This window comes from Astyanax mexicanus, chromosome 25, assembly GCF_023375975.1.
Source record: "Astyanax mexicanus isolate ESR-SI-001 chromosome 25, AstMex3_surface, whole genome shotgun sequence".
In the NCBI taxonomy this organism is placed as follows: Eukaryota; Metazoa; Chordata; class Actinopteri; order Characiformes; family Acestrorhamphidae; genus Astyanax; species Astyanax mexicanus.
The window spans coordinates 19,899,299-19,921,624 of NC_064432.1; the positions used below are offsets into that span (position 1 = coordinate 19,899,299).

Genomic DNA, 22,326 nt, shown 5'->3' on the forward strand with positions numbered 1-22,326 from the left:
ATATATATATATATATATATATATATATATATATATAAACTATATAAATAATATATACACATCGCCATGTAAAAATAATACACACACGTGTGTGTGTGTGTATATATATATATATATATATATATATATATATATATATATATATATATATATATATATATATATATATATATATATATATATATATATATAGCTTTGGCTAAAATCTAGCTTTAGCTCCAGGTACAGATATCTATCATTATTTGTTATTTCATATATATCCAGTTATTCTGTCTAGAATAAATATGTAGTTTTAAATATAAATAATATTAATAGGTAATATAAACAAATAATAATAATAGATATTATGATATCTTAATGATCATTTGTCATTTGTCATTGACTAATATTCAGAATTAATTTGTGGCGTATGTGTAATGTATCTCTGTGAACACTAGGGGGCAATAATATTAAACACTATCACTGACCGTTCAATTCAAATGCAGTGAAAATAAAAAAATATAAAATAATAAAGAATAAGAAGAATTAGCAGGATAATTGACCAAAAATGACGTGTCCTATATTTAATCACATCAATCTTTAAAAAAGTATATACTGGACATTTATAGTCCTGGAGTTTATAATAGGCAGACACAAACAATGACTTACATAATGAAAAAGAAGATGAACACACTTCCAGGTGTTTTGCACTTTACTGAAAATGTTTTATTGAATTCAGTAACGATTCAATAAATATTAAATAACTTGCGCGAGTAACGAAAGCGCTGGCCTTGTCATCATAACCGAACACAGTTTATTGATGCGAATAATTGAAAAGCATACAGAAAATACACACTGAATGGTAAATACAAATACCTGCAGGTATAATTATACATCATACGTTAAAGTATTAATTAATAAAGGGGTAAAGTCTGCAGTTACGCCCATAAAAAACAAACAATACCATATCCACACAGAACATTATCATCAACTTCAGAAAACAAAGCCAAACCGAAAATCGCAGAACAGAATTACGTCATCCAGATAGCGTAAAAATTGCGGTGTGAAGTCAGTAAACAGCGCAGCGTATTTATAGAGCAGCCAGTGAGATCTGAACTCTTACTGGTTCAGTGATGGAATGTGTGCTGGAACTGGGTTTTTTTATTACTGGTTTCAGTCTCTGTGAAAGCTGATGTAAGAGTTTTACGTATGGATGACATCATATGTCACGTCCTCATTCACGCAAGCATACGCAAACGTGCGCATACACACACACACACACACACACACTCCTCCTTTTTCTCCGTCCCCAGATGAGCGCTCCCATCCCTCCGTTTCCATAGCAACCCACTGTCAGTTCACGTTACTCCAGCGGCTGGGTTGCCATGGTATCAGGCTGGCTGTCCTGGTTGCCAGGGGGCTGGCCGTTCCAGGGGCTGCCGTTGCTGAGCGCCTGTGAGTTGGCATAGTCGTGGAGATCATCGTCATGGAGACCGTTGGTGGGGTCATACTGTTCGTTCTCCAGCCTCGTGATCAAACGCTCGTCCACGCCCCCCACGTCCCCGCCCATCAGAGACGGCTCGCCTACCATCATCACATCCTACAGCCAGGGGGGGAGGGAGAGAGGGGGTGGATGAGAGAGAGTAAGACAGAAAGAGAAAGAGAGAGAGAGAGAGAGGGAGAGATGCAGGGGTGTGTAGAGAGACGTAAAAAAAGAGAAAAAAAAAACAGAAAAAAATTGTTACCAATGCAAAATAAGAACAGCACATTTTTGGTATTACATATTATGCATTATATTTATTCTTTGATAAAATATTATGTATGTATATATGTTTCAGTGGGATTAATGCATGCACATCCCAAACAATAGTGTAAATATTATATTTAAAATATGAAGATAACGAGACTACCACTAAATATGTTCACACTTTTGCACACGCACACACACACACACACACACACACCCTTTTCTACCGACTCTATCTCTTTGCTCTTTAATTAGCTCATTCAGACAAAGCATAGCTACAACATGTCTGCTAATTAAGCTCATTTGCATTGCTAATTAGCTCGTTAAGGCAGCACATGCTGTGCAATAACCATCTGCATGTGTCAGTCACCTACCTAAGCTCCGCCTCCAGCCACCCGCCGCCCCTCGTTTCCCCGGCGACACGTTTGGGCTGGGGACCAGAGACGGACAGCACTAATTATCATCAAATCAATTACGACTAATTGCTATCAATTACAAACATATCAATTAGACCAGTTAGATCAAAGCACATTAGCAAGCACTCAGTATGACATCATCAATTAAACAATAGAAATCTATTGTTTACCGAATAAAGAGCAAATCTAAACAATTATAATTACAGGGTTTTAATTAATCACATTTATCAATCAGAACAAAAGTATTTTAACACATCGCTATTGATAATTAATTATTATATGCTATTCTAACTATACTATAAAAAACATTATAGATAAAAAAGGATGAGAACCTACAGCTATTCCTGATCTATTTCACACATATTCACACACACACGCACACACACACAAACACGCACAGAGTGTTTGATCTTACTAACATTCTTCTGAAAGAAATATCAAATATTAAAATGTGTGTGCGTGTGCATGTGTATGTGTGTATACATGCTTGAGGGCGTAGACTACCCTTTAAAAGTTTGGAGACAGTATGTTTGCACCTTTACGTTTAACCCAGTAATCCAGTTTTATTTGAAAGAAAACTGTATAACAAAAATATTGTTTAACAATTGAAATAAAATCTACATACATCCTATATAATATAAACATAAAGGTATATATACAAATTCTGAAATGCTGTTTGACTAGCAGTACAGGTGTGGGTTGGTGTGGGTGTACCTGTGTGGGCAGGCTGAAGCTGTTGGCTGGGCTGCGCTTTTTGCTGTTTCCTGTGGTGTTACCGGATGCGCTGCCGGCCGAGTTCCGCCTTCTTCTTCTCTTCGCTGTGGGTTTGGCTGGTTCTGCTGTCAGTCAAAAATAGAAAAGGTGTAACACACACAAATAACAGAGAAGTGGAACATTTTATTTAATAATAATAGACTTAATGTAAACTGTTTCAGAATGAATGCGTGAGAGCGGATGGGTTCAGTTCTATAATAAGGGTGGATGGATGGTGGGTGGATTTTTACTGAGTGGATTGTTGGATGGATGGATTAATAAATGGATGGCTGGGTTGAATGGATTGGTGGGTGGTTTAATGTATGGAGGAGTGGACTGGTTGAGAGAATGGATGGGTGGAGTGTAGTGGATGAATGGATGGATGGGAAGGCAGGATGTGTGGGTAAACACATGGGAAGGGGTGGATTGATGGTAGGTGGATTTTCACTGAGTGGATTGTTGGGTGCATGGATTAATGAATGGATGGCTGGGTTAACTGGATTGGTGGGTGGATTAATGTTTGGAGGGGTGGGCTAGGTGAAAGTATGGATGTTTGGGATGAATAGATGGATGGGTGAATAGAAAAAGGCAGGTTGGGTGGGTAAGAAAATGGGATGGGTGGATGGATGGGGAGGGGATTTATACTGAGTGGATAGTCATGTGGCTAGATCAATAGATGGATGGCTGGGTTGACTGTTGGTGGAATAAAAGAGGGGCAGACTAGGTGAAAGGATGGATGGGTGACTAGGAAGGCAGGTTAGGTTGGTAGATGGCTAAATGAGTGGGTAGGTTAGAAGGGAAAATGGATGGCTGAATGAATTGGTTGGTGGGTTTGCTGAGTGAAAGGTTAGATGGGTAGGTTGGGTGGGAAGATGTGCTGGGTGGTTGAAAAGATGAGTGGGTGGATGGTGAAGTGAGGTTGGTGTAGTGATGGGTCTTTTGGATGAATGGTCACTCACCTTTTTTGGGATTTGATTGGAATATTTCTGTCTTAAAGCTGGGCGAGGGTCCAACTATAACAACATAAACAAAGATATACAGTCAGCAGCAGCATTAATACCAATATAATAATACCAATTTATCCAACACACAGACATGAATATACAAATGAGACAGTAACACAACACTGTGTCTCAGGGAGCTGCAAAGGGTTGCCACAAGACAATGGCAATATAGGTAATGAATACAGCTCTGGAAAAAATTAAGAGACAGTTTCAGTTTCTGAATCAGTTTCTATGAATCAGTTGCTATTTATATGTACATGTTTGTTTCTTTACAAAATATGTAGATGTTTTGCTTTTGTTTTTCATGGCAGTAAAAGAGGGTTATTATGTGTGAAACAGTGAACTACACACACACACACACAGATAACACACCCAAGCTCACAAGCTTCATTAATTAGTCTAAAAGTGTTATTGCAGAATTTCACAATACCCAGGACGAGCTGTACGCCGCACTCTGAAATGTTAATCATGAGTCTGAAGCATGTTTACAGTAATGAAATACCGAAATTGTAATTTTTGACTGAAGCCCAACCCAAACAAAGAAACAAAAATTATTTATAGGCTTAATATTGAATAGAAAACATGATTTTTCATTTGTCTTTATTTAACTTAGCCACTTTTAGCATTAAATTAATTGAAACTGAAATTGTATTTTTGTCTTGCTCTGCAAACAAAAGGCAGTTACATAAAAAAATATATATATGAAATACGTATTAATATCGCAGAAGAGATACCAACAAAGCACAGTACATTTAACTCAGTAGAGCTAGTATAATAATTCATTTTATTCCAGCCATGCTGTCCTAGTCACCCATTTACCTAGCAAGCCTCGATGAAAATATCTTAATCAGTGCAATTTTAGTTGCGATCCTAAGCATAAATGTACCTTTCTAATTATTAACTTATTTCAGCCACATTTACCTAACTAGCTAGCTTCCTCAGCAGTGCTAATTTTGTCTTATATTTACTAGCTGTGCAATTTCTCACAAATTTACCTCAGATGTGCTGTTCTAAATATAAATTTACCTCAGCAGTGCCATTTTAGTAATTCATTTAAGTCAGTGGTGGTGTTCTTATCATAAATTTACCGCATGAGTGCCATTATAATCATACATTTATTTTTAACAACCTCTGTATAAAATTATTCAGTCTTTTTACTTATTCGGCCGAACCCGAAAAAAAAAAAACGTTTTTTTTTTTGCCATTTTCGGTAAAATATTTTCAGTTAATATATTTTTGGTGCATCCATGCAGTGTACTACACCCACTGCTGTAAATGTAATGATAAAATGAACCCTTAAAGAAGACACTATAAAAATCAAAAATCCAAAAATATAACAGTGCTGTTTTTATTTGAACATGAACTAAAAAAAATGGACAATGTGTGTGAGTGTGTGTGTTGCTGTGTGTGTGTGTGTGCGTGCGTGAGTGTGTGTGTACCTGGTGGTGTGGTCATTCTCTGCCACTGGTGGAAGAGGCAGGTCTTCAGACAGTCCCGTGGACTCAAGCCGTACGTTTTATGCCTCGACATCAACTCCTGCATTGGCTCCAGGATCATACACAACTAGTCACACACATACACAGTAATTAAAGCTCTTACTGAGACAATGGGTACAAGTGGAAAAAGATGCAAACATTTCTGTGTGTATTTGTTTGTCTGGTTTTGTACATTTTAAGAACCAGAGTTAGATTTGACATTTGACAAAAAAGCATGATGTAAGAAATGATGTAAAAATTTGACAAAATTATTTTTATATTTTTGGCCAATTTTCTCCTCATTTTGGCTGAACCAATTAACCCATTGACTCACTAGCCTTCCCCCATCACTAGCAATACTCCTACACAAGGTGGTACAAACAGAGCAAGGCCAATTATGCTCCCTCACAATCTTCTAACAATAACATCAATGCCCAAACCTTAGTAGTTTATCTGTAAAATTAGAAAACTAAAAAGGAACAATTGGAATTGAACACTTATAATAATACATCAGTGCAAAATTAAGCATTTCACTGAGTTTAACCGTAATGTATTTTTACTTTATTAGCAAAAAGCACTTACTGACAAGCTATAGTTTAATATATCTGTATATATAATACACATATTATAATACACATGTATTAGGAGACCCCACACTCACATATCCCACAGGTCAGTACTGCACTGTATAGCTTCCACGGGATGTGGCAGTTAGTGAAAGTTCCTAATGATTTACACTTCCAAATTATTTATTTTTAATAGAAGGAACATTCTGTCGTGGTAATTACATTATCAAATTATCCTAAAACAAATCTCAAAAATGACCTCAATAATATTTGATATTTGTCATATGGTCCATTTTGTTATTTGTATGTGTGTTCACATATATAACAGTGAACAGTATTTAACCAGTCATACAGTATCAGACCAATGCTTCAATAACTGAGACTCCATATACATTAGTGTGGACTGCAGCAGGTGAAGAAAAAGTTATATATATATATATATATATATATAATATTCCCCAATTAATATGATTAGTTACAAATGTGTCGTCTTTAAATAGAATTATGCTATTGTACTATCATTATATCAGTGGCTTTTAATGACATTTTAATGACTTTTATTGTTTATCGCAATAATTTATATTATAAAAACATCTTACTGTGACAGACCTAGTTAATAAATATATATTTGGATCATTAGTGTTAGTTCATCACCAGGTGTCAAACAATCTGAATTATACTTCTCCTAAATTACTTTATTAAATTGAAATTTGTCATTAGATTTTCTAAAATAGCATCATCTTTAATACTGTGTGGGTTATTCATGCATGTGACAGTGTCTGTGATTGTGTGCGTGTGTGTGTGTGTGTGTGTGTGTGCATCTTACTCTGAGGTAGTTCAGTGTGAGATTGCTTAGTCCCACTCTGCTGATGTTTTTGGACAGTTGCTCCAGAGCTCCAGGGTCTTGTGCCTGGCAGAGAAACACACACACACACACACAAACACACACAAACACACACAAACACACTGTATTTATTCCGTCTGTTATTCTCCCGGTACTCCAGTCCAATATGTCTCTAATTCATTAATGGAGAGGTTGCCCATAGCAACGCTGCAACAGCGGCACTAAAAGGTTCACCTTGATTGATAAAAATAACACACAGCAATTTCGCTTCTCGTCCAAACCTGCGTTATTAGTGTCAATATAATATTCCAGCTCCTCGTAAACTTACACAAAATACTAACGACGTCCTGCGTTTCAAACAGAACACATAAAACACACAGAACCAAAAAAAACATGGCCTTCAGCAGTCTAGATCAGACTCACTTTTTAAATAATTATAGAATTATGTTTAATCAAACTGTGTTGTCATTAATGACACGAAATGATGCAGCCTGCCATCGTTATTTTAAAAAACACCTCTGGTAAAATGGTAAAAAGTACACGCTAACAGCTCAGTGATACATAGCATTTTTCAGCAGGAGAATGCTTGTCCACACACAGCAAAGCTTCAGTGAAGTAATTATAAATATAATGTGTATATTACTCATGAAAAGATTTAAATTTGTATCAACTAAACACCTTATATAAACTCATATGAACAGTATTTGACTTACGTGAACAGCCAGCACACTGCGAGGGATGAGCTCACTGTAGTGCGAGATTGTGAAATGCCACGTTTTGATTCTCATGAGGTCATCAAAGGTGAACACCAAAATCAGACGTCCCTCCGTGCAGACCTGCAGAATAATCACAGGGCGAGCGAGAGCGAGAGAGAGAAAGAGAGAGAGACAGAGAGAGAAAGAAAAAGAGAGAGAGAGAGAGGTTCAGTTAGGCTGTTGTATATAAAAAGTGCCTGTAATTTTACAGATGAATTCTAATATAATATGTTGCTTCCCTGACATTTAAAATCTGTATTGTTTAGGAATGTTTGCAGACTGAATTTTCCCCCGTATGTAAATGTGATCCGTTCTGATTGGCTGCAGTCTGGACAGAAGCGTGAAATTTCAGTCTGAAATCCTCAGGCAGCTTCATCAACTCGTTTTTTTATTCTGGCTTTTTTGGACGGCTGCAGTGATAAATGTATTTTCTCAATTTCATCATTTTACCCTAAAACCCTCTGCTCCAACTTCCCACTTCAACTGTCATTAATACAGAATAGGGTGTTTACTGTATATATTTCTCTTGTATTGAATTTTTCCCTTCATGTCCACTTAAATTCACACACTGTGGATATGGTGTGGATTTAGCATATACTACTTTTTCTTCTATTTACTTAAATTTTTCCTCAGGCCTTCTTATGTTTCTGTGATTACCCCTCAATCATAAAACAGCAATGATGATTCATAATTTATGGTACATTTTACATGACTATTTTCCAGCCTCTTTTATTTAGAGACTAACTGAATATTTGGCAACCTAAATTATTATTTAAATAGAGAAAAGCATCTATACCAAACAATGACTAATTTTAAAGTCACACTGTGCTTTGTTGGTGTGTCTAATGGGATGCTGAAAATGTTCAGCATTGAATACGTTTTTTTTAGAAGCAAGACAATAAAAGTATATAGATACATGTATACATGGCTATTTAATTTATTTAATTTAATTTAATTTATTTCAATGGTGAAAAAAGTGTCAAATGTCACATTATACCTTAAATTGCAACTTCCAAATAAATCTAAAAACAAAGTGGTCTCATAGGTTTCTTTAATGTACATTGATCTCTATCATAAATATACAAATAAACAAAACAATATACAAAAAGCTATTTATTTACATTAACCTGCATTAAAAGCAGGTTAAAAACCTTCCACATTCTCTGTGCAATTACATATTCTCACTGGAGGGGTCTCCAAATCCTCAAGACCTACAAACCATTGCTTTAATAAAGTGATGAAAGTACAGTTTTTCTGAGAATAGACCTTTAAAAATATCTCTGACTGGAGAGACAGATGTGCTGCAGTGATATTCCCTGACTGGACAGGTTATCATGTAACTCCATCTTGCTGGTGTCCAGTTTGAAACTGCGGACCATCTGGTGATACTCTGTTTTTATTAGTCATCCTCCAGCCCTTCATTAACGGTCAGAAAGTGAACATAACATAACTTTTAAAAGCTACAGCTTATTTTCCAGCTAATAATAATTTTAATTTCTGATTTAGTCTGCTGATTTCTAAAGCAAATGTACATGGTATAAAAACTTTACATCTATTCTTTACATTGTATCAGAATATTCTTTTGTATTCTGAGGCTGGTAACTTTTGTAAATTTTGTCCTTTTTTTTCTGATGAGTGCCAGTTTCATCATAACATTTTTGATGGTCTTTGTGACTGCAATTGAGGATACTTTCAAAGTTCTTGTAATTTTTCAGATTGACTGACTTTCATTTCTTAAATTATTATTTTTTTCTTTACTTAGTTGAGCAGTTCTTGCCATATAATGGATTAGAACATCTACCTCTTTACAACTCTTGAAGTTCAGCACAGCTGTTAACTGAAAGCCATTTGAAGAAACTAAAATATATAAACATATTCTGGTTTGTTTAACACTTTTTTTGTTTACTAAATAACTAACTTTAGACTGGTAGTCTATGTGTGCGTAGATGTAGGGGGGATAGTTTTTGATTTTTTTTATGATTTGTAACACAATATACAAACAACTGATCCACTTCGGCAATACCAAAGATAACTGTGATTTTTTTTTCTCTTCAAGCTAAGAAAATAATCCTTATAGATATAAACTATCCTATTTGAACTCATTGCCCAATTATTCTTAATTCACCACATAGTATAACAATGCCATATCTAGTATAGTAATACAATGCAATAATCAAATTAGTTTCTTTGATTTTACTTAATAAAAACCTCTGGGATATAATCAAGAGGAAGATGGATGATCATAAGCCATCAAACCAAACTGAACTGCTTGAATTTTTGCACCAGGAGTGGCATAAAGTTATCCAAAAGCAGTGTGTAGGACTGGTGGAGGAGAACATGTGATTACTGTGATTAAAAAACAGTGTTATTTCACCAAATATTGATTTCTGAATTCTTAAAACTTTATGAATATGAACTTGTTTTCTTTGCATTATTTGAGGACTAAAAGATCTGCATCTTTTTTTCTGCAAATAAATGACCTAAATTGCAATATTTTTATTTGGAATATATATATATATATATATATATATATATATATATATATATATATATATATATATATATATATATATATATTTTTTTTTTTTTTTTTTTTTTTTGGGGGGGGATATATATATATATACACACATACAGTATCATCTGAATTGAATTAAGTTAAAATTGCATCACGATGAAAGCATTGTGTATGAAAATGTTTAATATCTGTACTCTTGGAGAATGTACTGGGGCGTGCACTGGGTGAAGCAGTCTGAGACTGGGTGAAGCTGCATTATGAAACTGGTCTCGGTGAGTTGGAATCGTGTGCTGTTCTGCATTTACAGAAATAAAACGCTGTACTGGTTAAACTGGCAGTTTCGGAGCAGAACTGGCTGTGTGGAACTCTGAACCCCAACATTCTGCTGCCGGAGGAACGCTGGGTAACCGCGAGGTTGGCATGGCAACAGGAGAGATGTAATCCCAGCAGACACGCTCTAATCAATGCCTCCACACACACACACACACACACACACACACACACACACCCTTACACACACATACACAGAAATAGTATTTGTAATAGTTAGCTCAAATCGAAGTTTTTGGAAATCATTACGAAATTCATAAACATTGAATTACTAAAGATCAAAGTTAGATACGGCTCAATTATAAAGAGTGATGGAGAGACTTGTATTCGTTTATTTATATATATATAATAATAATTGGATATTTTTCACATTACTGATTCACTGGGATGGTAAGTCTGTACTCGTACGGTGTACTGCAGCAGTGCTGGTCTATTCGGGGGAACTAAGGGGGTTTTCTGAAATGTGTGAGATTCACAGTATAAAATACAGAAAATTCACCTAAATTTGTGTCAGACTAACACAGAAAAATACTTAAAGTAACACTAGGCTAGCAGTTACTTTGATTTGCTTTAAATCACTTAAAGATTTCTTTAATTACGCTGGAAACCATAAGCATTCAACTAGTAAATCATGAATGTAATTTTAAATTAGGTTAATTAGCTCACTAACAGGCGCGACCAAAACTTAAAACTTAAATACAAGATTTTGCTTAAAATACTGAATATTGTACTTTAAAAGACACACCAGCTGTTTATCTAAGATTACTTTGCCATCCTGCTGAATGTTTCCTCAGGTTTAAGGTTAGGGTAAAAAAAAGATCATTTGTATCAGTAGGGATGTGCTATATCGTATCATACAAAATAATAACAGCAAAAAAATGTATGATTATTTTATTCTTGTTTTGCTATCAATTTTAATGACTTTTAATTGTTTATTTGCAGTTTTTATGCATGTGTTTATCATGCTGCATATTAGTTTTATAGTACATTTTTGTTGTGATGTTACTGTAATTTTGTTAAATATTTTTTAGTCAATGTTTTATACAAAATCAGGCTCTTAATAAGTTACCGCTAAGAAATAAGCAAACATTATAGATTTTTTTTTGTTTATACTGAATGTGTAAAACTCTAATTATACTAAATTGAACTTTAATATGTATCTTGTTGAAGTAATATATTTTTTTTATTAATTTTTACTAATTTAAATGTTTTATTATAACTGCAAGAATATTGATATCACAAAATTATTTATCATGATATGAAGACTAGTTAGCAGGAGTACATAATTAATAATTATAATTAATAATTAAATGATTAATAATTCAGTGACAATTTAAGATTATTTCTCAGATTCTAAATTCTTGTCATTCATGTCATGTTGTTATGTCCATATCCTGCACTAGATCTAACCTAGAACCTAGAACTAATTTTTAAAAACATCACCTCTATCATATTCTGTAGAAAATAAACATTGCTGCTTTACATTTTAACTCATATGTCCGAATTTCTACGTTCCAATATTTTAATTGGAATAACCCCACGAGTCGATCACACCCAGATAGCTGCCCCGAACATTAACAGTAGTAAAGGCAGTAATATTATACAGTTTATTAGCACTTTTATCTATTAGTATCTCCTTAAATCAGTTATACACACAGTACTGTCTAACTCTTATCTGTTGGTATGTTTCCATGCAATTTGTGAATGTGCAAAATACTGTATAGTGCATTATGAACATTAGTACCACTAGCAATGCTAACCAGATACACACATATTGGGCCATATTTTGAATAGATTCAGCATAAAACACTGCAAAATGATTGTTAAACCAGTTGTGCTTAACTCCAAAGTCTTTAGCTAACTGTTGTTTAGAACTGTTTTGGACCATTATCAGAATGATTTTGAATAAAAACACTGTCAACTCAGGTGTGACCTCATTCCCAGCTCCAACATCCAACTTCTGAGGCAAATGGATAACATGTTCAAAATTCTATTCATTCTGTTTATTTCACTTTATTTCATTCTTATATATCCCTGGATCCTCTGAATTACTGGGCTGTGTACACAAATATCTGTAATATTATTATAATCAAGTCGGAATACTAATATTGCCAGATGAAGGCAATTGTTGATAAAATACCAAATTACAACACATTTCTGTTAAAAAATAAATGAGCTAATTTGAGCTGTATTATTAGAAATGCTTTACTTAAGACGAGCGTTCTGAACCCATACTCCGGTGTGCTATTCCAGCAGGACAATGCTTGTCCTCCTACTGCTGCCCTCTCAAGAACGTGCACTAAAAATTTTGCAAAAATATTGCCCATATCAGTCTAAATATTTAATCATTTACTGTTTCTGGTAACCTATACCTGCATTGCAATCCCACACTTCCTTCAGGGTGACTATCTATATTATCTAATGAGGATAGTATATACAGCATATACTGCATGTTGTAACAGTAATAACACATATATTACAGTGTGTCTGTATATAATCCAGCTCCTCCACTCATTATATTAAGGTTATACAGTAACACACACTAACGCAAGTCTACACTCACATAGTCTAACCTAGCGGCTGTTCTTATTCTTATCACAGATACAGAACCAAGAGAAGACACTGAAGGGTGTGTGTGTGTGTGTGTGTGTGTGTGTGTGTGTGTGTGTAAAAGGAAAAGAGAGAGAGAGAAGTAGTGGGCGAGGGAGAGGTGGGGGGGAGTGGGGGGAGGGATGAGGGGGGCTATATTTTCCTTTTTTGTTTTGTGCAGCTCAGCCCTGAATTCACAATGAGGAGGAACACATTCCGGCTCACAATGAGGAGCTACAAACGCTCAGTGCAGAGAGAGGGAGTGTGTGTGTGTGTGTGTGTGTGTGTGTGTGTGAGCGAGAGAGCAGGAAAATATAGTGAATATATCTGTGCTGAGAGAAAAGAGAGAGAGGAGAGTAAGGGAGGATATGTGGGAATGTGGATATGTATATAAGTATATACTGTATTTAAATGCATAAAATTAAAGTGGGGCTGAGTTACACACTGTCTATAATGTGTGTGTGTGTGTGTGTGTGTGTGTGTGTGTGTGTATGTGTGTGTGTGTGCATGTGTTTGTTTTCATACATTTTTGGATGGTATATTTTAGTTCATTTTTAGGACAAAATCACACAAAATGAGCTAAGACAAAAACTTTAATTTATATTGGGGATGAACCGAACTGAACATTTTTGGACCAAACCTATACAGAATAAAAAAAAATAATATAAAATATACAAATATAAAACAGGGAACATTTTTTGCAAGTTTATGGCACTCATTGCATAAATTAAATAGCCTAAATATACAGTATTTTTGTTCTTCTTTTCAATCAAAAAAATGTTATTACAACAATACAATTAAGAAAACATTGTTTTAATATATAATAATGGTTTCTGCATATTTGTTGCAACAAATTTTTATGAAGAGCTGTTTTAATAAAGATTCAATAAAGGTTTTTTGTAAAATTAACATTTCTTTTATTACTCGGGAGAAGTTCCCACAGTTGCAAGATGACTACATACATTTATAAATGTAGCACATATGGGGACAAACCTGTGTATGTTAGCGTGTGTGTGTGTGTGTGTGTGTCTACCTTGGCGAAAGTTGGCTTGCCGTGCTGTGTGACCATGGTGCACTGGTGGCAGTCTACAGTGATGGTGGAGTTGTTGAACGACTCTTTCGTGTGTTTTAACTCAAAAAACAACTCATACACTCCTCCCTCAAACAGCGTGCTGAAAAAGCGAGGGATGAGTGCCCGTCCGATTGCTGCAAGAGAAAAAGAGAGCGAGTGAGATTTATTATTAGTGTGAAACTTGGTGCGCTGTCAGTAATTTAAATAGAATATACCTGAATCTCCACAACAGTGTTTCTAATACTAAATCTACATATATGATGATGATATGATGGAATATTCTCAATACTGTCACCAATAATGGCACAGTACATACAGCTCTGGAAAAAAAAACTTCAATTTCTGAATCAGTTTCTCTGATTTTGATATTTATAGGTTTATGTTTGAGTAAAATGAACATTGTTGTTTTATTCTATAAACTACAGACAACATTTCACCCAAATTCCAAATAAAAATATTATCATTTAGAGCATTAATTTGCAGAAAATGAGAAATTACTGAAATAACAAAAAAGATGCAGAGCTTCCAGACCTCAAATAATGCAAAGAAAACAAGTTCATATTCATAAAGTTTTAAGAATTTAGAAATTAATATTTGGTGTAATAACCCTGGTTTTTAATCAAAGTTTTCATGCCTCTTGGTGTGTTCTCCACCACCAGTCTTACACACTGCTTTTGGATAACTTTATGCCTTTACTCCTGGTGCAAAAATTAAAGCAGTTCAGCTTAGTTTGATGGCTTGTGATCATCCATCTTCCTTTTCATTATGTTCCAGAGGTTTTCAATTCGGTAAAATCAAAGAAAGTTTACCATTTTTAAGGTTTTTTCAGAAATGTATTTGTGGTTATTATTAGTACTTAAAAGGCACATAAAAACAATAAAATAACATAGTTTAGAGTCTGTAAACAATACCCAGTATCTGTTTTCTGAATTCTTCTGAATTCTTATTGGATATTAGGGCTGCAGCTATTGACTATTTTAGTAGTCAACGAATCTGCTGATCATTTTTTTCAGTTAGTCGAATAGTCATTTTTTTGTTATGCTCATTTGTTTTTTGTATTAGTGAGGATTATGATCCAATGCATGTTTTACCACATCTTGACAGCTAAACTTTCAACACCCTGGACCGATATTAACCTAATTTCAGCAAGTTTTAAGACACGTACATATGTCTTCAATGTAGATATTATCAGGAAGTACAAATTGTGATAGAGAGTGAACCGAGTGTGTGCTCCATCACTCATCCCCGCATCTCACCACAGCACCTCGTGTACTGCGCTCCATCATACTTTAACAACACATCGACAGTGAAATTCCACATAGACAAATATTTATAGTTGACATTATTAGTCGATTATGTCAATTTATTGTTGTAAACCTTTTGGATATCAATGTTTTACAGTACGTTTTTTTACTTCTCTCTTAACCTGTTTATTTCTGTAACTGTTGAATTAAAATAATCACCATGCTGTGATGTCTTATCGATTAGGATGTTATATTTATGTCATCCATCATCAGATCAGAGATAAAGGAGGCGTGTTTGTTTATTTTTCAGTATATAAAATGAGCGGGAGGGGGGTGGGGGTGGGGAGGTACAGGTTCAGCCACACTGGTGGTCCCTTTAGAATTAGAAACAAACAGACCAGTGAATAGAGCCAGCGGCATTGCGTCCAATAGACTGCGCTACACTCATACACTCTCTCTCTCACTCACACACACACACACACACAGTACTGTTAGAGTTCTGCAGTTGTCAATCATGGCAGTAGATGTGTGTGAAGTCTGAAGCAGCATGTTTATTTAAACACCCCGCAGCTGCCAATCAAAACTCACCCTGTACATTCAGAATGGTGCTACATCCCAGCCTCTCTCTCCCTCTCTCTTTTACCTTCTCTGTCTTGCTGTCTCTAATTATATATATATATATATATGTATATATATATATATATATATAAATAAACATTATATTTATTACAAAATATGTGACAACAGTAGTAAATGAATGCTTGACAACTGAAAGAAAGTAAACAAGCAGTAAAAAAGAACTAAAGAAAACTATACATTCATCCATTAGGAATGCACCAGTGAAAAAAAAACTCTAATTATATACTAATATACTAATTTTAGACTAGTTTAAAGTTTGAAGTTAGAATGGCACTGCTGAGGTAAGTGTGTGATTAGAATGGCACTGCTGAGGTAAGTGTACGATTAGAATGGCGCTGTTGAGGTAAGTGTGTGATTAGAATGGCACTGCTGAGGTAAGTGTACGATTAGAATGGCGCTGTTGAGGTAAGTGTGTGATTAGAATGGCACTGCTGAGGTTAAATGTGTGATTAGAATGGCACTGCTGAGGCTAAATATGTGATTAGAATGACACTGCTGAGGTAAGTGTGTGATTAGAACGGCACTGCTGAGGTTAAATATGTGATTAGAATGGCACTGCTGAGGTTAAATGTGTGATTAGAATGGCACTACTGAGGCTTATTCATAATAAGAGTTGCACTGCTGAAGAAACTATTATTACAATGGCATTGCAATGATGAAAGTATTGTGGTTTGCTAATTTTATAAAGGGTTGTTAAATTACAAAAGACAAAAATACATTTAGGTTATTTACTCAGTTGTGAATAAGGAGCAAATTAAATGAAAAAAATATTTTCTATCTATTTTCTCTCTCTCTCTCTCTGCTGTTCACTCTCTGTCCCTCTGGATTTGTGAATAACTTGATGATAAAGGTGTGATGATGACAGTGTCAGTAAACATCTCTGCCATTCACAACATTGCAAATAGATTAATAAATAAACATGTATATACATAAACATGAATATATATATATATATATATATATATATATAGAGAGAGAGAGAGAGAGAGAGAGAGAGAGGGACTGATTTTCCTTAATATAGATTTATTTTCTCATACACACACTCAACCCTATACTTTTTGAAGTTTATTAATAATTAATAAACCTATCCTTGCTCCACCCACATGAATTCCTTCTTGGCAATCGTTGCCAGGTAGCTAGATGCTATGCAGAACATTGGCTAAAACTTCTATTAAAGCGAGTGGAAAGCGGTACAGCACAGTGCTTATTCTGACGCAGTGTGTAAATTGAGGGTGTGCAATTCCTGAAGCTTCTCCTGTTTGTAAATGAAATAAACTTTAGCATGGTACTAAACTCACTCTCTCTTCAACTCGACGTATTTCAGTTAGCGACAGCTAATGAATGCTCATGAATATTAATACATGCAAATATACTGCCTCTGATTGGCTAACAGCACTGCAAGGCAATTAGTAACATTTTTTAAATAAAAACATTTTTACACTTTTGCAATGTCATATGTTACTTTACAACATGTGTAATGCCCTGTTAAGTGCAGTTCAGCCATTGACCTAGTCTTAGAGTTTCTATAAAACACAAAATTCATATAAAACACTAATGTGTTATTTGCACAAATAACATAGGAACAAACTGCCATGCTGTTACTAGTGCTGTTAGGTTCTGTCTGAGGAGACGGCATCTGTCTGGCTTCAGCTCTGCCTGTGGGGGGTCGCGAGCCGAGGTGGGCGAAGCCATGAATTTGGCATAGAAAAGGTGCTTTTCCTGATCGACTCGTTTTTCTGATTTTTTTTCTAGCTACAGCAGACAATGGAGGTTAAGAAACAGTTTCATGTGCAGCATGAATATACAACTCAGAGAGACCTAGAGTATTTCACAAAGAGGATCAACAGGATCATGTTAGTCAAGAGCTTGCCTTAAACATACATATGCTATGGTGTAAGAATATTGGAGCTGCATGGGATGAATTGTCGCAGGACATCATTAGGAACCTCTACAACTTCATGCCTAGACAACTGGCATTATACATACTTTACACATGTGTTACATAATAAATCTTATAAATATTCTCCATATCAGTCATCATTTATTGTTAACCTTTATATTCCTTCCTGACCTATTGCCATACTGATGGTACATATACATACACTTACTGTAAGTCTTTGGTCCTTCTTCCAAGCAGAACGACAGGGTTAGCGTAGCATCCTCTTCAAAAAACTCTGTGCAGAACGCATCCCACCATAGAATATCACAGTCCTGTAGAATAAACACATACACTATATACACACTGACCCAATATACACACAGACACATACCTATACCTGCAGCCCACACACACACCTTTATAACCTCACACCCACCTACATCCCCACACAGACACACAGTACATGCACATACCACACACACAAACCTGTACTACATTCACATACCCACACCTATAACACCTACCACACACATATCACACACCTAATAACACCTACCACACACATATGCATCCCCTGTCTATACCCCTCTAACCACACACACACCTGTACTACCTTCACATACCCACACCTATAACACGTATCACACACACACACACACCTGTACTACCTTCACATACCCACACCTATAACATCTACCACACACATCACACCTGTAACAACCTATAATAACCTACCACACACATATCACACACACACACCTGTACTACCTTCCCATACCCACACCTGTAACATCTACTACACACATCACACACACACATACACACCTATAACACCTATTACACACACATACATTCACTGCCCATACCCCTTTAACCACACACACACCTGTACTACCTTCCCATTCACAGACCTATAACACGTACCACACATATCACACACACACCTGTGCTACCTTCACATACCCACACCTGTAACACGTACCACACACACCTGTACTATCTTCACATACCCATACATACAACTATCACACCTATACACCCACTGCACATACCCTCCAACCACACATACACCTGTACTACCTTCATATACCCACACCTATAGCCTCTACCACACACATATACACCCACTGCCCATACCTCTCTAACCAGACACACACCCATCCATTCAAACTGACTCTACACTGTTAATTCCACAGCATTGTATGAAGGACACAAAGACCCACATGTACCAAGTCTTTAATCCAGTTTACATCCAGTAAGACCACCAACATTTTAACCCCCCATTACACAGGCATCCCAGTGTGAACTCATCTGAATCAATGCAGAACCTCAGTCCAGAGCCCACTGCTTTTGTGTCTGAGTAAGACTGGTCCAATCCTCATTAGCATACTCTAAATACTCTTAAACCTGATTAGTTCAGCAAATAAATTGGTAGTCTGCAACTTAATCAGTGAATCAAAATTTAATAGGAAGAGTGTGAACACTTTAAGTTTTGATACTATTGTTATCTGTGCCTCTCTCTTCCTCTCTGTATATCTCTCTCTCTCTAGCAGCCGGTCTTGTCAGTAACAGATAAATTCAACTGGTTTTAATTTAAATCAGTGCAGAATTTAAAAAGCAGCATAAAAGATTAATGTATTAAATGTAATCTAGTTTAAATGAAGTTGTCCACACTGGAAAGGTATGTTATAATAACCTAGTTATCTGCTTTTTTGTAAAGCTGGTCTAATCTCAAATCATCAGCATACTCTAAATACTCTTAAATCTGATTATATCAGCAAATAAATTAAAACTTTGCTTCACAATCAGTGAATCCGATTTAAAAGGAAGAATGTGAACGTTTTTAAATTTTGATATTATTGTTATCTGAGTCTCTTTCTCCCTCTCTCTCTATATATATATTGTCACTAATAAGTAAATTCAACTGATTTAAATCAATGTAAACATTTTTGAGTTTTGATACTATTAATATCTAAGTCTCTCTCTCTCTCTCACTCTGTCAATGTCACTAATAGGTTTAATTTGAAATCTTACTTTTCAAATTAAATCAGTGCAGAATTTAAAAAGCAGCTTTAAAGATTCATTCAAATGTAATCTAACTAATTCAAGTTGTTACGACAAACTTATCAGCGTTTCAGTCTCAGTGGAGCCGGTCCAGTCCTCAGTAATTGGCATATTCTAAATACTTTCTCTCTCTCTTGCTGTAGATCTCATGCATGATCTTGTCACTAATGAGTAAATTTAACCGGTTTTAACTGAAATCAGTGCAGATTAAAAACAAATCATTTTGAAAGCGCATTAAAATTTCATTTAAATGGAATTGAATTGAATTTGAGTTGTTCAGACCTGGCAAGTTGTGCTATATTAAATACGAATGAGCAGCTTTTTGTGTTTGAGTGAAGCGGTCATTAGCAAACTCCAAATAGCCTTAAATTTGATTAGCTCAGCAAATAAAGTAGGAGTTTGTGGCACAATCAGTGAATCCGATTTAAAAAGAAGAGTGTGAACGCTTTTGTATCTCCAGCAATTTAAACTGGTTTCAGCTGAAATCAGTGCAGAATAAAAATTAATTAGTTGTTCAGACCAGGCAGGGTGTGCTATAATAAACTAATTATCAGCTTTTTTGTCCGAGTTAAGCAGTCATTAGCATACTCCAAATGGCCTTAAATCTGATTAGCTCAGCAAATAAAGTGGGAGTTTGCGGCACAATCAGTGAATCCGATTTAAAAGGAAGAGTGTGAAGGCTTCTGTGTCTCCTGCAAATTAAACTGGTTTCAATTAAAATCGGAGCAGAATTAAAAAACGAACCAACCAGAATGCAGAAAGTTTAATTATGGCATATGCATACTTATAAGGACATTATTATAGATGCATAAAAAATAACAATCAAACAAACAAACTCACCTCAGTGCGAGACTGCAGGCGTTTATTGAGCTCGTGCATGCGGTAGTCGGGCTGGACGGCGCACGGCGCGTGCCTCCGGTAGAACGGGCCGAACGGGGAGGCGTAGAAGGGGTCTCGCGGCGGAGCGCCGCCGCTCATCGCTGCTGCTGCGCGAGCCCCGCGCTGTAGGACGCACGTGGAGCGCTGCGCTCTCGTAAACACGGGCACGCACGCACACACACACACGCACGCAGACGAAGGGAGAGTGAGCGCGAGACAGAGCGAGTGACAGTGAGAGAGAGAGAGAGAGAGGCGCGCGCGGACACTGCAAGATACGAGTGACACGTCTAGCGCACCCGCTCGCGCATTCTGTGGAAAGGAAAGGGGTGGGAGGGGTGGAGCTTCGCGGATGGGGAGTGGTTCTGGGTGGGGCCTGGGCGGAGTTGGAGAATAGAGGAGGCGGAAGCAGAAAATAGGGGGAGGGGCAGGAACATGGGGAAGCGATGTGGAGGAGGGGCCTGAACCATTGGGGAGTGACTAATGGGGAAGGGAGGAGTTTGAGGAAAGATCTAGCAGGACGAAAATATGGGTAATACTACAGGGGGCGGGGTCTGTGGTGGAGCAGAGGACAGTAGGCGGGGCTTGGTGAAAAGTGCAGGCAGGTCTTAAGGGGTACAGTGTGTACTGTGTGTGAGTGTGTTTGCTGTGGACAATGCCGTGTTGGGTCACTACCCACTGCTGAGATTCTGCCACCTGCCTCGAACCCTGCCCTTTATTTTCAACTACATTAAAGTTTACATGATTTGGTAATTTTCTAATTGCTGCTATTACTTGCAGACAGATATATCAACGATTACAGGTCTGGTATTATTGGGCACTGGAGCCCTAATTTAGCGACCCTTAGGTGAGCCGTAAACCGTGCACTGCACATCTTGATTTAGGGTGTGTCATTGTGTCTTTTCTATCGTAACGACAGGAAAAGTATACCTTGTGCAGCCCAAGCACGCAAAAGGCATGTATGTACTGATTATCTTAATTAACCACTTTCTAAATTTAGCAGATTGCTATTCAAAGGGTGCAGCTTCCTGGACAAGTCCAGTAATTCTCAGTAGAGGAACGTGACCTGCTCGTTCACGCTGTGAAGGTGTGTAAGCAGCTCATTTACGGGAACAGCAATGTTTGTTTTCTCTTTATTGTTGTTATAAAAGTTGGGTTTGTGTGCTGCAGCATTTATTTCGACTTATTTCGAGACCACTTCGCCCATTAGGGTAGATATATTCACCAGCACTCTTGCTATTTAAACAAAGCAGAAGGAATACATGAAAATTAACAGTTGGTAGGGTGTAAGATAGTAGTAAGCATCACAACACGCTTTGCACAGTGTGTAAGATAGGGCCCTGTGTTTTGCCAAAAGAGGGTGCCCTATAAAAAGCCCCTCAGAGGATACTTTCATGTAGTGTACCTCTTTGTGAGAGACCGTTGACGGCTGGACATGCCTGTACAGTGCACTCAAAGACATTCTGCAGTTGACAGACTTTGAAAGTAGGCATAACATTGGAATCTTTAATGGTGAATTTAGATTCACATCACCCCATCTGCTGTTGCGAAGATCCAGGGAGCCATTGCATACAACAGT

General features: G+C 36.4%; 2 protein-coding genes across 5 annotated transcripts in view; one reads left to right on the plus strand and one right to left on the minus strand.

Annotated features, from left to right (window-relative positions):
* Nucleotides 1-22,326, plus strand: part of gtf2e2 (general transcription factor IIE, polypeptide 2, beta) — an 80,466-nt gene that overhangs the window by 24,826 nt on the left and 33,314 nt on the right. The gene's annotated exons all lie outside the window — the stretch shown is intronic.
* Nucleotides 681-21,051, minus strand: ldb2b (LIM domain binding 2b). Of its 4 annotated transcripts, none has more exons than XM_049472620.1 (10): nucleotides 20,712-21,051; nucleotides 18,037-18,139; nucleotides 14,007-14,179; nucleotides 7,498-7,620; nucleotides 6,767-6,850; nucleotides 5,339-5,462; nucleotides 3,855-3,908; nucleotides 2,857-2,978; nucleotides 2,101-2,156; nucleotides 1,470-1,579 (listed from the first exon to the last, which is right to left on the minus strand). In XM_049472620.1, the coding sequence occupies exons 1-10, from the start codon at nucleotides 20,847-20,849 to the stop codon at nucleotides 1,573-1,575; spliced, it is 984 nt and encodes a 327-aa protein (XP_049328577.1). In that variant the 5' UTR covers nucleotides 20,850-21,051; the 3' UTR covers nucleotides 1,470-1,572. The 4 variants fall into 4 exon arrangements, with proteins under 4 accessions (XP_022537714.1, XP_007230273.2, XP_049328577.1 ...); XM_007230212.3 differs by having other exon boundaries at nucleotides 2,857-2,981; XM_022681993.2 differs by lacking the exon at nucleotides 2,101-2,156 and having other exon boundaries at nucleotides 681-1,579.